This window comes from Aythya marila (assembly GCF_965140915.1).
Source record: "Aythya marila genome assembly, chromosome: Z".
Lineage (NCBI taxonomy): Eukaryota > Metazoa > Chordata > Aves > Anseriformes > Anatidae > Aythya > Aythya marila.
The window spans coordinates 79,695,811-79,707,618 of NC_139080.1; the positions used below are offsets into that span (position 1 = coordinate 79,695,811).

The following is an 11,808-nucleotide window of genomic DNA, read 5'->3' on the forward strand; positions in this document are numbered from 1 at the left end:
AGCAGAGGAACCGACTCAACCCTCCTGCACAGGAGACGAGAGGTGGAGAACTAAGGGATGGGTGGCTCGGCAGGGAAAAAGTGATGAAAATGAAGCCACTGAGCAAAGAAACTGATTTTGGTTGCACTAGGAAGAAAAAATGTACCTATGCAATTCTCTTCAAGGAGAGGTCAAAGAGGACAACTACGCACTTCTACCAGCTTCTTCTTAAGTGGAAGAAAACACAACAACCCACAACGGGCCCATGAGGAAGGTAAATTTTGTCTTTAAAGACAAGTGACAAAGCAGTAAGCTATGGCACACTCAGAAAAGCTATGACAGAGCTGCACAGCACACCGTTATCTGCAACCGTTATGAGCCTTCACCCGTTCTCCCAATGCACTTACACTGTGAAGCTCCCTTTATTTATGCTGTTCTTGTGCCAAGACATCCTCCGTTAACACACAGGATTAGCAACACCAGCAGCTGTTAGCTGTGAACAACAGCGTGTACTGAAGGGGCCTCCTTCTCCAGAGGACGTGCAAGAAATCTCATGGCAAGTGTAGACAGCCAAATGACTAAAATGAAGCCTACTCTGAAGAACTGTATTTTAAAGTGTTGCATAACTTCAGCAGGGTATACTGCCAACTGCTTAAGTTCAATGACTCTTAGCTTATCATGACAAAACCTTCATTTTCTTGGCATCAAACTGCTCGCCTACCCTTTACTGTACATTTACTGCTAATAAATGGGGACTATGGCTTGAATACGCAGCACCAAAAGCAGCATTCTGGGCCAAAAAAAAATAAAATAAAGCAAGCCTTTCTGAATGTCTTTTAAAACTGAGGGTGCAAGAAGTTAACAAATACTGATGCTAGCCTTTGCAATACTTCCTCACCCATAAAGCCTGCAGAGGAACGCTGAAAAACCAGTTAATTAGTACTATTAATATTTACATTTATGCACAAGTACATAAACCACAGTAGCTCACAAGGAAATTTATTTTTGATTAAAAGCAAGCTTTGATGTTATTTACTCCCTGCAGAGTACCATTCTCTCAGCAGAAGTAGCACACTTCTCCCTGCTCCCCTGCCCTCCCTGCCAGCTCTCTCGGAAATTTACACATACGTTTAAGCACAGAGGACAGGCTTAGACTATAAATCCTTTGCATGGCTACTGCTGTCACAGCTCCTCAAAGGACACGATCCTTCCTGAGCCATGGATATTGTGAGCCATGGACTCACTTGAATTCCGATCACCATCAGCATCGTCTCCATCTTTAGAGCTTAAATACTTAAGAACTGAGCAAAAAAAAAATAAGATTCATTGTAGTAATCACTATGCAGTGCACATTGTCTTATCTTCCTTAAGAACAATAGTCTAGCCAGTAATGGAAGGTAAAATAATAACTTTTTCCTTACAACCCCATTATTAAGAACTCTGTTAATAGACTTAAAATACTTAATATCAGTCTTTCCCAACAATCTGTATCTCTGAATAAAAATTAAAACAGACATATAAAGAAAAACACGTAGAGCCCAGAAGAATTCTGTCCACATTCTTCACCTTTCATATTCTGGTTATCCCTAAATCGAAGTAAATTTGCCTACAAAACCAAAGGACCCCCTCACCAATAACTTACTTTTCCACACGCACGACAGTGGTGTCGTCTTTTTGTAAAGGTGAACTTCGCTTGACAGCTCATGCAGTTGGGTGCCTCTGAATCAGGGACCCACAGTGGCTGTTTCTGTGAAAGAGCTGCAGGTGTTTTAACTGGTTCTGCACTTTCAGATGTTTGGCTTCCTCCCGCTTCAGTGCTGCTTTCCCCAGCAGGTTCAGAATTTTTTTCAAAGTTAGTGCTGGTGCTTGAGAGGGGAACTTCTGGGGTAACAGAATTCACGTCCTGGTTTTCTCTCTCAGGTACTTCTGTCCGATTCAGCTGTCTCTGACCAGCAGCTCCTTGTGGAAGGCCAAACAACTGCTTTGGTCTTGCACCTTCAGTGTGAAACTTCGAAACTAGTGCCTCGCTACCATTCTCAGTCACATCCTGAACATGAGTCCCTTCTGTTGGAGATTCCAGTTTATTGGCAGTGAGAGATGCTTCAGGATTACTATTAATGCTAGTTATATCTTCCAGTTTTGTCTGTGTATGTTCTTCAGCAACCTCTGTAAAATCTAGGTTCACATTTGTTAAATGCATTTGTTCTGCATCAGCTTCCATCAAGTTACTGTCACTGTCTAAAGGCAAATTAGACTGATGACTTTGTCCATACAAGAACTCATCAAGCTCAGCATCACTTATTAGAGTATCACTTTTGATAATGCCCTCCTCAACCGAGAAGTCAGCCACAACTTGGCCAATACTTTCATTGTAGTAAGAGTCTATATCAACACCATATGGCTCAGCTTCATATTCCCGAAAAGCAGAAGAGATAGCTTTGATTTGCTCAGAATCGCTGTCATCAGTTGCATTCTCAGTACCACATATCTTTCCACCTGCACTCTCTTCCACAACACTTTGGTTGATTTTAGGTGAACATTCTTCCTGTTCATGCAAGTCAGTCTCCTTCCAGGATTCACATGTAGAGGCATCAGCTTTGGACTTCCCAGCAGGAATAGTTAAACTGTCACTAATAACCTCCACCATTTCACTCTGAGGTAGAGGATTAACTTCTTCTTCTGTTACAACTGATGAACCAGGTACAGACAGCGATGTCTGGACATCCTCGACTGATACACATGGAGGTGAAACACTGCTTAGTATTTCACTACCAGCAAGCTCTTCACTATTTACATTCTCCTCTGTAATTTTCTCTTGTAAGGCTACTTTAGCCCCTGTTTGACATGTGGAGCTTGGTAAAACACAACTTCCAGGTAATGCTGCATGGCTTTTGTGCAACTGAGGCCTCTTTGGCAGGTCTGAAGGCATGGATTCATCTTTACCCTGATCTTTTGAGTCTTCATCTTCTAGGGCATTTCCTCCATACATCTCTTTGCTCACTGCAGAGCACGCACTTTCATCTTCTGGCTCACAAGACAATTTTCCGTATGCTGTCTCATCTTTGGGACTGTATACATTTGGACTCCGTGATGTCACAGAGGCACATGCAGTATTAAGGCAAGCAGTTTGTTCCGCCTGATCAAATGCTTCACTGCCCTTCAACGATTCTGTTCTGTGTGGATCACCACACGGTTCTGAGATCGTTGTTTTAGCAAAAACATCTGATTTTAAAGGTAATGGGCTACTCTCCTCTGTTTTAAGGTGTCCTGCATCTTGTAGCACTGAGTCCCCATCACACTGTTCTGTACTTGAAACACCGCCGCTGCAACTTACTGGTGACACACAAACAGGAACAGGTATGCAAGATATGCCAAAGCCAAGCAAACAGTCTTCACTGGGCTGGGAGTCATGTGGCTGCACCTTTTGATTATCTTCGCTGGAACCTGCTGAATGAATCAAGTTACCTGTGTCATTAACAAGATCACACACAGGTATACTACACCTTCCTGGGGTGGAAGCCTGAATTTCTTTTGAGGAACTGCTGTCCACAGTGGACAAAAGATCAGGGCCAGCAACACTCTTCTCGTTTTGTGATGGGTAATTCAGAATCCCTTCATTTGGTCCAGTATGGCTGACTAGAGAGATGTTGTCTGATGCCATACAAGCATCCTCTTGCAGTTTGGGTGTTGGATATGCATGTTGTAAGCCATCCAGGTCTGAAGAAAATGAATGTTGTTTCGAGTCATATGGATTTTGAGGTGTTCTGTAGAAGTCACATTCATCTGTTTTAAGCAAGAAGAGATCAAAAGCAAAGTTTGTAAGACTCACGGGTTTCTACAGTGCACAACCTCAAAATCTCAACTATTTATTAATACAAGGTTTTACGCATATGTTACTTTCAAGTTCCGCTGTCATAGTCATTTGGCTAGTATTGCTACGCTGGAGAGGAAGGCAGTGGAGGTACTAACCTGTGTTCTGTTCAAATTCATCAAGTAGCTTGTCCAAGTCACAGACTGCAGCTCTAAAATAACTATCCATTCTAGTTACAGTTCTAGTGAAGCTTTAGGCCTCTTAAACCTAGAAAGAAAAATACAGCATTTCATTCACATTCTGCTATTTACAATGTCAACCTGCTCTCATTATTTGAGAACAACTTCCAGGAGGTAATTTTTCTTTTCTTTTTTAGTAAAATTTTCTCTATACAAACAGAATGCTGGTAGGAAGATGGCTGCAATCTGTTAGCCTCTATCTATTCTACAGTACACTCAGTACACTATTCACTAAAAATTTCACCTCAAATCAGGAAATGGAGACTGACTTCTTAAAACCAAATGTGTCTGAGTTCATACTCTGGCATTGTAACAGTGAGAAATTTTTAAACCAGCAAGAAGTCAGATCTTCTATCTTGACCCCCCCCTATACATTTTATACCACATGGTTCACAGAAAAAACAAAAACAAGATAGGCCACTGTTACCCTTGCAATACAAATGAATTGCATAAGTAAATGATGCCTACATAATCCCAGATAACTCATACTCTAAACTGCAGTAGGTTGCAAGAAGAAGTTTCCATCTGCTACTGGAAATGCCAATACGAAAAAAAGGAATTCCTGTAGGAAGTCAAGCTTGAATTTGAGCATGTGAACACAACCTTTAAAAAAAAGAGATTGGTTCTCTTAGTTCCCAAGTTATCCAGCCACTCACCTGCAGTTAACTCTCAACTATGGTCAAATGTTTCAGTTAAAACTAAACACAAGCTGAAAACTGAAGTGTATCAGGGACTAGAAAGCTGATAAGCAGCTGAAGCATGGCCAGACAGTCATCTTAACGCAGAGCTGCAGTGCATTTAAGCACGTTGAGGTCAGGACTGCTCCCCACAATGATCAATGCACTGCCTTTAGATCCTCCTCTGAAACTTTCCTCCAAGGCCAGGAGGAAAAAAACAAAAAAAATCCAGCATGGTAATTTATTTCATCTCCACCATACCCAAAATCCATCAATTTTCTATGAGACTCTGAGATCGTTAAAAAAAAAAAAAAAAATTAAAAAAATCTAATTTTAGATACTCGCCAACTCACCAGAAAGCTATTTGGTGTTACACTCTGTATTACAAAACATCCTGTTTAATTTCTTTAATGAAGATCCCCAGCCACTGAACGTTATGCCCTTTTGGTCACTCTGAGGAGCTTCCCAGTTCCACATCTGTCTCATGTCTCAATACCCATAACGTGCAATTATCCAAAACATACAATCAAGATGTCATTTACATTTCCCTCAAGTAAACCAAGGGGATTTGGATTACTTAAAACTCCTTTTCTCTGGAAACCAGACCTGTGGAGGGCTGCCTTGTTATCCCTGCAGCACACTTCAGCCTCTCTGCATTTGATGACTTCACACCCAACGCTATTCAACAGACCGTCTCTCCTCAATGTTTAGAGACCAAAGAAACACTTAAATCCTCTTGCAGCTACTGGTCTAGATCCTTTCCCCTACTAACTCCATGAAAGAACAAGTTTCCCTTCTTGTTCAATGGTTCAGATCTGTAATGTTCACCTGCCACTCTACCAATATGCATGCTGAAGAATACTTTTTCAAACTAAGCTATCATTTAAATACAGATCTGTAAAACTCAAGAAAGTTGAAACAGACTGTATTTGTCAGAAATTCATGCAGTACTTTGTGCCATATAAAAAAAAAATCTGAATATCCTGCTGTATCTGTATCCTCTGCTGTCACTCCCACAGCCTTCAGCACACTGCATGGTAAAGTCAGGTCTGACACAGCTGTATGATGAGCACTACGACTGCCAGCAAGTACCTGTTTAATGCTATTTCTCTTACCAGTGAGAACTGTATTCAAATAAAAGTAACATTTGTCTCATTTCACAGCCTCCTGATAAGTGGAAGATTGATACTTGAAGCAGAGGTTACAACAGATTTTGATGATTAATTAAAAGCAATTCTAGCACAGATACCACCCTTAAAGATATAATGGACACCAGCAAAATTGCTGGTCAAAAAAATAGGAGAGTTATAAGTGAGTTATATTTTCCTACCTCAGTGACAACTGAAGCTTTTCCAAAAATAAAACTTTGATATTTAAGAATTATTATTATTATTATTATTATTATTATTATTATTATTATTATTATTATTATTGAGAGAGAGGGGGGGAGAAACAAGACATTTCAACTAATTTTATCTTGTACTTAAAAAGACTTCCAGATTATCCATGGCATTTTTCATTCTTAGCACATGACAAACCTTGAATTAAGTACACACAGTATTTGATTATAATGCTAAATAATTAATTAGAAGGATGTGTTTGCACTGTGCATTTCTGGCCCATTGACCTCTCTCAAAACAGAAAGAATCAAGGGCAAAGAACTGCAGAACTGAAATTTTCTGTTATAGTTTGTATTACATAGTTTAAGATACAGGTGAAATCATCTCCATTAAAAAAAAAAAAAAAAAAAAAAAACAGAAAATCTACCATGATACATCATTCCATGCCAACACAGTTGTCACATTTAGTTAATCCTACAGTTTTGAAATAAAATGATTCTGAGGTGATAAAGCACTTTGAACAGCTGAAATAACTTTGAATAACTAGTATATTACTCATTATTTTTACTACCCTTTCTTGAAGCGTTTCACAGATCTTCAGTTCTTTTAGAGCAGCCCTCCAACACCTTCCCCCGGCTCCTCTCCCTCATCTCCCCAAAATCAACACAAAAACAAAGACAACAGTAATTCCTTACCTTACCCATATCTCACCTCTCTGCTCTCAACACTTGTATCACCAGCCAACTGTGAAATCCTTCTGGTCTGAGATCTTTTTTTATAGGAATGAGACCAGGTTTTCTTTTTGGCTTCCTACAGCTGCCTACAGCCAGTCCCAATATTTACATTAAACAAGAAGTGAACTAGAAGCCCTGAGGTTCTGGTGACGTGTTTTTGTTAAATGGTTGCTTGCTTCCTCAAAGGAAAGTAATCTTTAGTATCCATGTTTTTCATTGAACTACATTCCCTTTGAACATACACTCAGTTTCAAGAATTATACTTCTAACTGTCTCAAACCTGCAGCAGCACCACCATGGTTTTTAAAATAGGCAGAAAATTTTAGTTCGAGGTCCACCCACAAAAGCATTAAAAACCCAAATGACCGAGAAAGGAGAGGGAAGTAAATATTTTGTATGAGCACAGAGAGAGCATGAAAGCAGAGGAAGATGACTGCTGGGCACTGCAGGTTTTAGAGGAACTGCTTTGCAAACAACTTGTCCCTGTGCCATTCCTTAAATCACTGCAGTTATGGTTTGCTCAGTTACACATTCTGCAGAGCAAGAACTGACCTGGCTGATCTAAACATTTTTAATTTATTTATTTCCTTAGTTATTTTTCATCCAGATGAGGTCCTTGCATAGACACATTAAAAAAAAAAACAAAAACATGCCACCATACCAGAAGGGGCAGTGCACAAACAGGACACAACATTCATAACTCTGTCTGAGGTCTTACATCCTTCATGGTACAGGGAGACATGCAACTCGAGCCTCTTAATGGCTCCATTTTGTGTATTTTTTCCCCAAAAAAAAAAGCTGAAAGATTTAAGTTTTAAGTACTGTTTAAATCACTGTCTGCCAAAGATTTTATGCTTTCACTTGAAGTTAAGTATTTATGTGCTAGGAGACTGGAAGATATATACCAGTGCTCCTCAAAACAGGAAAAAAAAAATCAAAGCATAAAATGAGTAGAGTACAGCATTAAACAGCTAGTGACTAATGTCAGAAGTCATCCAAAGAGCAAGCTTTATTTCAGAAAGACAAGCTTAGACCGGAGAACGTAGTTATGGTTAAATCGGTTAACTTAGTTTACAGAGCAGTTTTAGAGACTTTCTTTCACTGTATTAAACTGAGCCAATTAAATCTATTTCCTTATGAGTTTCACTGCCTACGTTATGACTGAAGGACAAGGCCAGATGATGAGAGAAGCCTTGGAGTGATCACTCCAAGATCTTCAGCCAGAAGTATACAAAAGACAACTTTCAAACTCCACACATCCTGAACCACTGCAGATCATCAACTCTCATCACACCATTTGTCCTTCTGTGTGTCTCACTTAATGGATGGACAATCTCACCAAAGAACAGGTCACTGAAGATCTCACCTATTACCAGGGCTTCCAAGTACGTGGCATGGCAGAAGTACATTTTATTCCAGCTAGCAGCCTTCGTTTTGTTGATTATCCTTTAGCTTCAAGACAGAAAAACAGTTCTCCTTAATGTTTTACAAAAAGGCACACCAAGACAACTCTCACCACTTCTCTAGGTAAATGTTTGGTTTCTTTCTAAACAAGCTTGCTGCCAGTCTTTCAGCTTTCAAAGCTTTTTTCTTATGCCATAATTACAGGATAAGCTTTCTTTATTACCTTACCCAAGTTTATTTAGTGGACGATTAACAACAAGACTGCTCAAACAGGCAGAATCCATCATGGTGAACTCAGGAAGCCAGTATCCCAAACAGCCAACAGTATCAGTGTTATTCTGTGGTAAACTCTGGAGGAACCAAACAGTCAGTACCGAGCACACATCAGCACCTGGTCAGACACCCTTCTTTCCCTGCAAGTTTAAAGTGCACAAATGGAAACAGTGCAGGTTTGCTTATGTTATTTGCCCAGTCAGAGGAGGCTTGGTCCCTGGCAAACTCCTAACACTGCACTTCGCATTGCACAGAGAGTGTATCTTAAGAAATGGAGGCAATAATTTTACTAAATAAGAATTGTTGCATGGTCATCTAGATGACGTTATTTGCTTCTCTTGGGTAACAAGTGTGTCAATATACTAAAAAAATAAAATAAAAAAAAATGAGTATCTTTGTTTATAACCTTATAAATCACTTCTAATATAATAGGCACATACTCCAGTGTTCAAAAGGCACTTAATGTTAGGCAATTCTAAGTGCACTCCTATTCAAGTGAGAACATAATACACATGATTATTTGCCAGTTTTTAGTTATTCTCTATCCTAGCAATCTATATTGTAGTTTATCAAAGACAGTGTCTCTAAATGCACAAAGTTAGTAGTTTTCCATTATGATTTGCACAGTAAAATTTATAAATTCATTACTACTTACTAACCAAAAAACGATTGTGACTGATGACAAGCAGTCTTTTGATATTCACAAATCCCTAAAAAACAGTTCCTGTAGTGCTTGATACATGTAGGCATTACCAGAGCTCAATCCACTCACAACTCATCATCCCTGCAGAATCCAGGCCTGCCGAAGGGGATCAGGTTTGGAGACAAACACACGTGCACTCACACACACATACACAGAGCTCTTAATTCCTGAAAATTAGCCTCTTATTAAGACTGCTATTGCAGTCATCAGGAAAGTCTTTGTGCTCACTGCAAAGTTGCATTATTTCAACTCCATCACTGTGCTTACTCACTATACTTAAGAGTGACCAGAAACTAGATGCTTGAGGCTCTACAGAGAAAAAAAAAAAAAAAAAAAAACACAAACAACAAACCAAAACAACAAAACTAAACCACGCCAAAAACCTAAGGGTACAACTACCCGTGCAGCTGGTCAGCAATCAACATAACTGAGCAAAAGCTTTGGGAAAAGCTTAAGTGGTGTCAGATAAAAAATAAAATGATTCTTGCTGACCAATGCAAAATATTATCCAACCAAAAAAGTGCAGGAGCTGCTGACACTGCAGATTTACTGGCTGAATTAGGGAATGAACATAAAAGTTAACAGAAGTTTTCAGGCACCTAAAAGAAAGCTGACATGGCACACTGCAAAACACTACACTGCCTTGCCTGAAGAGGGATATTTTGTTAGTTCAACAAAATTTCTTCAGAAAAACTACAATAAAAAGCCACCAACAGTATTATCACCAACAGCAATCAGACAACTTCAACGTAACATCATATTCAGCCCCCCCCCGAATTTTGCTTTCACTCAGCCCCAGTAATATGTTATTTCTCTTCTGACCAGAAAACAGTACCATGCATGCCACAGAGAGAAAAGATGTCGCTGGATGTATTAGGTATATGTAGCAGGAGGCCTGTAGACACGGCCTCTGTAAGAAGAGACCAGCAGCTGCCCCACGTTAGATAAAGGCCAGCTTCAGCCAGCTCCAAACAGGACCTGCCACTGGCCAGAGCCAAGCCAGTAAGTGATGTTGGTTGAGCCTCTGGGACAGCAGATTTAACAAAAGGGGGAAAAAAAACTAGTTGCTCATCAGCAGCTGGGAGAGAGAGGGGTGAGAGCCAGCCCTGCAGCCCCCAGGTGGGTGCAGCAGGAGGGCAGGAGGTGCTGCAGGCAGGCAGCAGCAGTTCCCCTGCGGGCTGTGCAGGGAGAGGCCCCTGGTGGAGCAGGCTGTCCCCCTGCAGCCCATGGGTCCCACATGGAGCAGATCTCCACGCTGCAGCCCCCCCATGGGTGGAAGAGCCCCCGGTGGAGCAGGTGGATGTGGCCTGGAGGAGGCTGCGGCCCATGGAGAGCCCCCACAGGAGCAGGCCCCGGGCCGGAGCTGCAGCCCGTGGAGAGGAGCCCACGCAGGAGCAGGGGTCTGGGGGGAGCTGCTGCCCACCCGTGGGGGACCCATGCTGAGTCTGTTTTGCCTGTTACGATAACTGTTGAGTGATCTCCCTGTCCTTCTCTCAACCCTTGAGCCCTCTTCATCCTATTTTCTCCCCGTTTCGCTTTGAGGAAGTGGAGTGAGAGAGCGGTTTGTGGTGGAGCTGGGCTGCCCAGCTGGGTAAAACCAGCACACTGGACAATTACTGATTTTCAGCAGTGCTCTATAGCACATCAGCGGCACCAGCGCAGCTGAAGAATCCACTTGCCCAACTCAACAAACACATCTCTCACACGCTGCACACAATGCCACCGCTATTGGCTGTACCAGCTTTTATTATTTAGCTGTAGAAACTGAGTCATGAGAACGTGATGGCTATTACATCAGGTCTGAAGTATCATCCTCCAGACAAAGGAAATCAGTGCTCTCCCAGCACACTCATATTTTCTGGTTGGCGTGATTAACGATCAGATTAGAGGTACTGGACGACCTAAGCAGCAGACGCTCATAGCATCTAGACATTTCTCCTAAGCACGCTAATAACCACTTCTCTACCGCTGTAGTTTGCATCTGAATACAGACTGACAATGTTTACCAGTTTATCCAGAAGCCTTAAATCACTTCATGCCTCAACCAGAGCATTATAACCATTATATTCAGCATCCTGTAGCTAAGCCAAGGGAGCAGCAGCACGGATACCACTGAATGCGAGCACCTCATCCCCCTGAGCAGCAAGGGGACCGCACAGCCTGCGAGCCGCACCCCACACCGACACAGACCGAGGGTTTTTGCTCCGTTTCCCCAAAATACCACACCTGGGCGCCCCGGAGCCTGCCCTCACCGATGAAGGGAGCCCCTCGCTCCCTTCGCCACCGCTCAGGACGCGCTTACGGCCGGGGGAAGGGAAGGGACGAGGCACCCACCGCCCACCAGGAGAGCCCCGACACGGCGACAGGCGACGGGCGAGAGCCTCCCCCCTTCCCCTCAGCCCTCACCTCACGGGCGGCGGCTCCGGGACGGCGGCGCCCCTTGTTTGCGCGGCCGCTGGGCGCATGTGCGGGTCCCGCCCCTGGCGGCGGCGGCGGCCGCCATCTTGTGGGGCTGCGGAGCGCAGGCGCGGGGCAGCGCCGAGATGGCGCCTGCGCCCCCGCCCGGCGAGGGGGAGTGCATCCGTGTTGCGGGGTTTATTTTGTTTATTTTTTTTACTTAGTCCGTAACATCCGTGTTTAAAAAACAA

At 42.4% G+C, this 11,808-nt stretch overlaps 1 protein-coding gene across 1 annotated transcript in view; it reads right to left on the bottom strand.

Annotated features, from left to right (window-relative positions):
• The window catches only part of ZFYVE16 (zinc finger FYVE-type containing 16), a 32,287-nt gene extending 20,603 nt beyond the window's left edge, over window positions 1–11,684 (bottom strand). The window contains exons 1-3 of the mRNA XM_082783903.1: window positions 11,567–11,684; window positions 3,949–4,057; window positions 1,622–3,762 (exon numbers count right to left, since the gene is read on the bottom strand). Coding sequence (XP_082640029.1) covers window positions 1,622–3,762; window positions 3,949–4,018 — 2,211 coding nt within the window. The 5' untranslated portion in view covers window positions 4,019–4,057; window positions 11,567–11,684. The remainder of the gene's footprint in view (window positions 1–1,621; window positions 3,763–3,948; window positions 4,058–11,566) is intronic.
• Window positions 11,685–11,808: the final 124 nt, after the last annotated feature.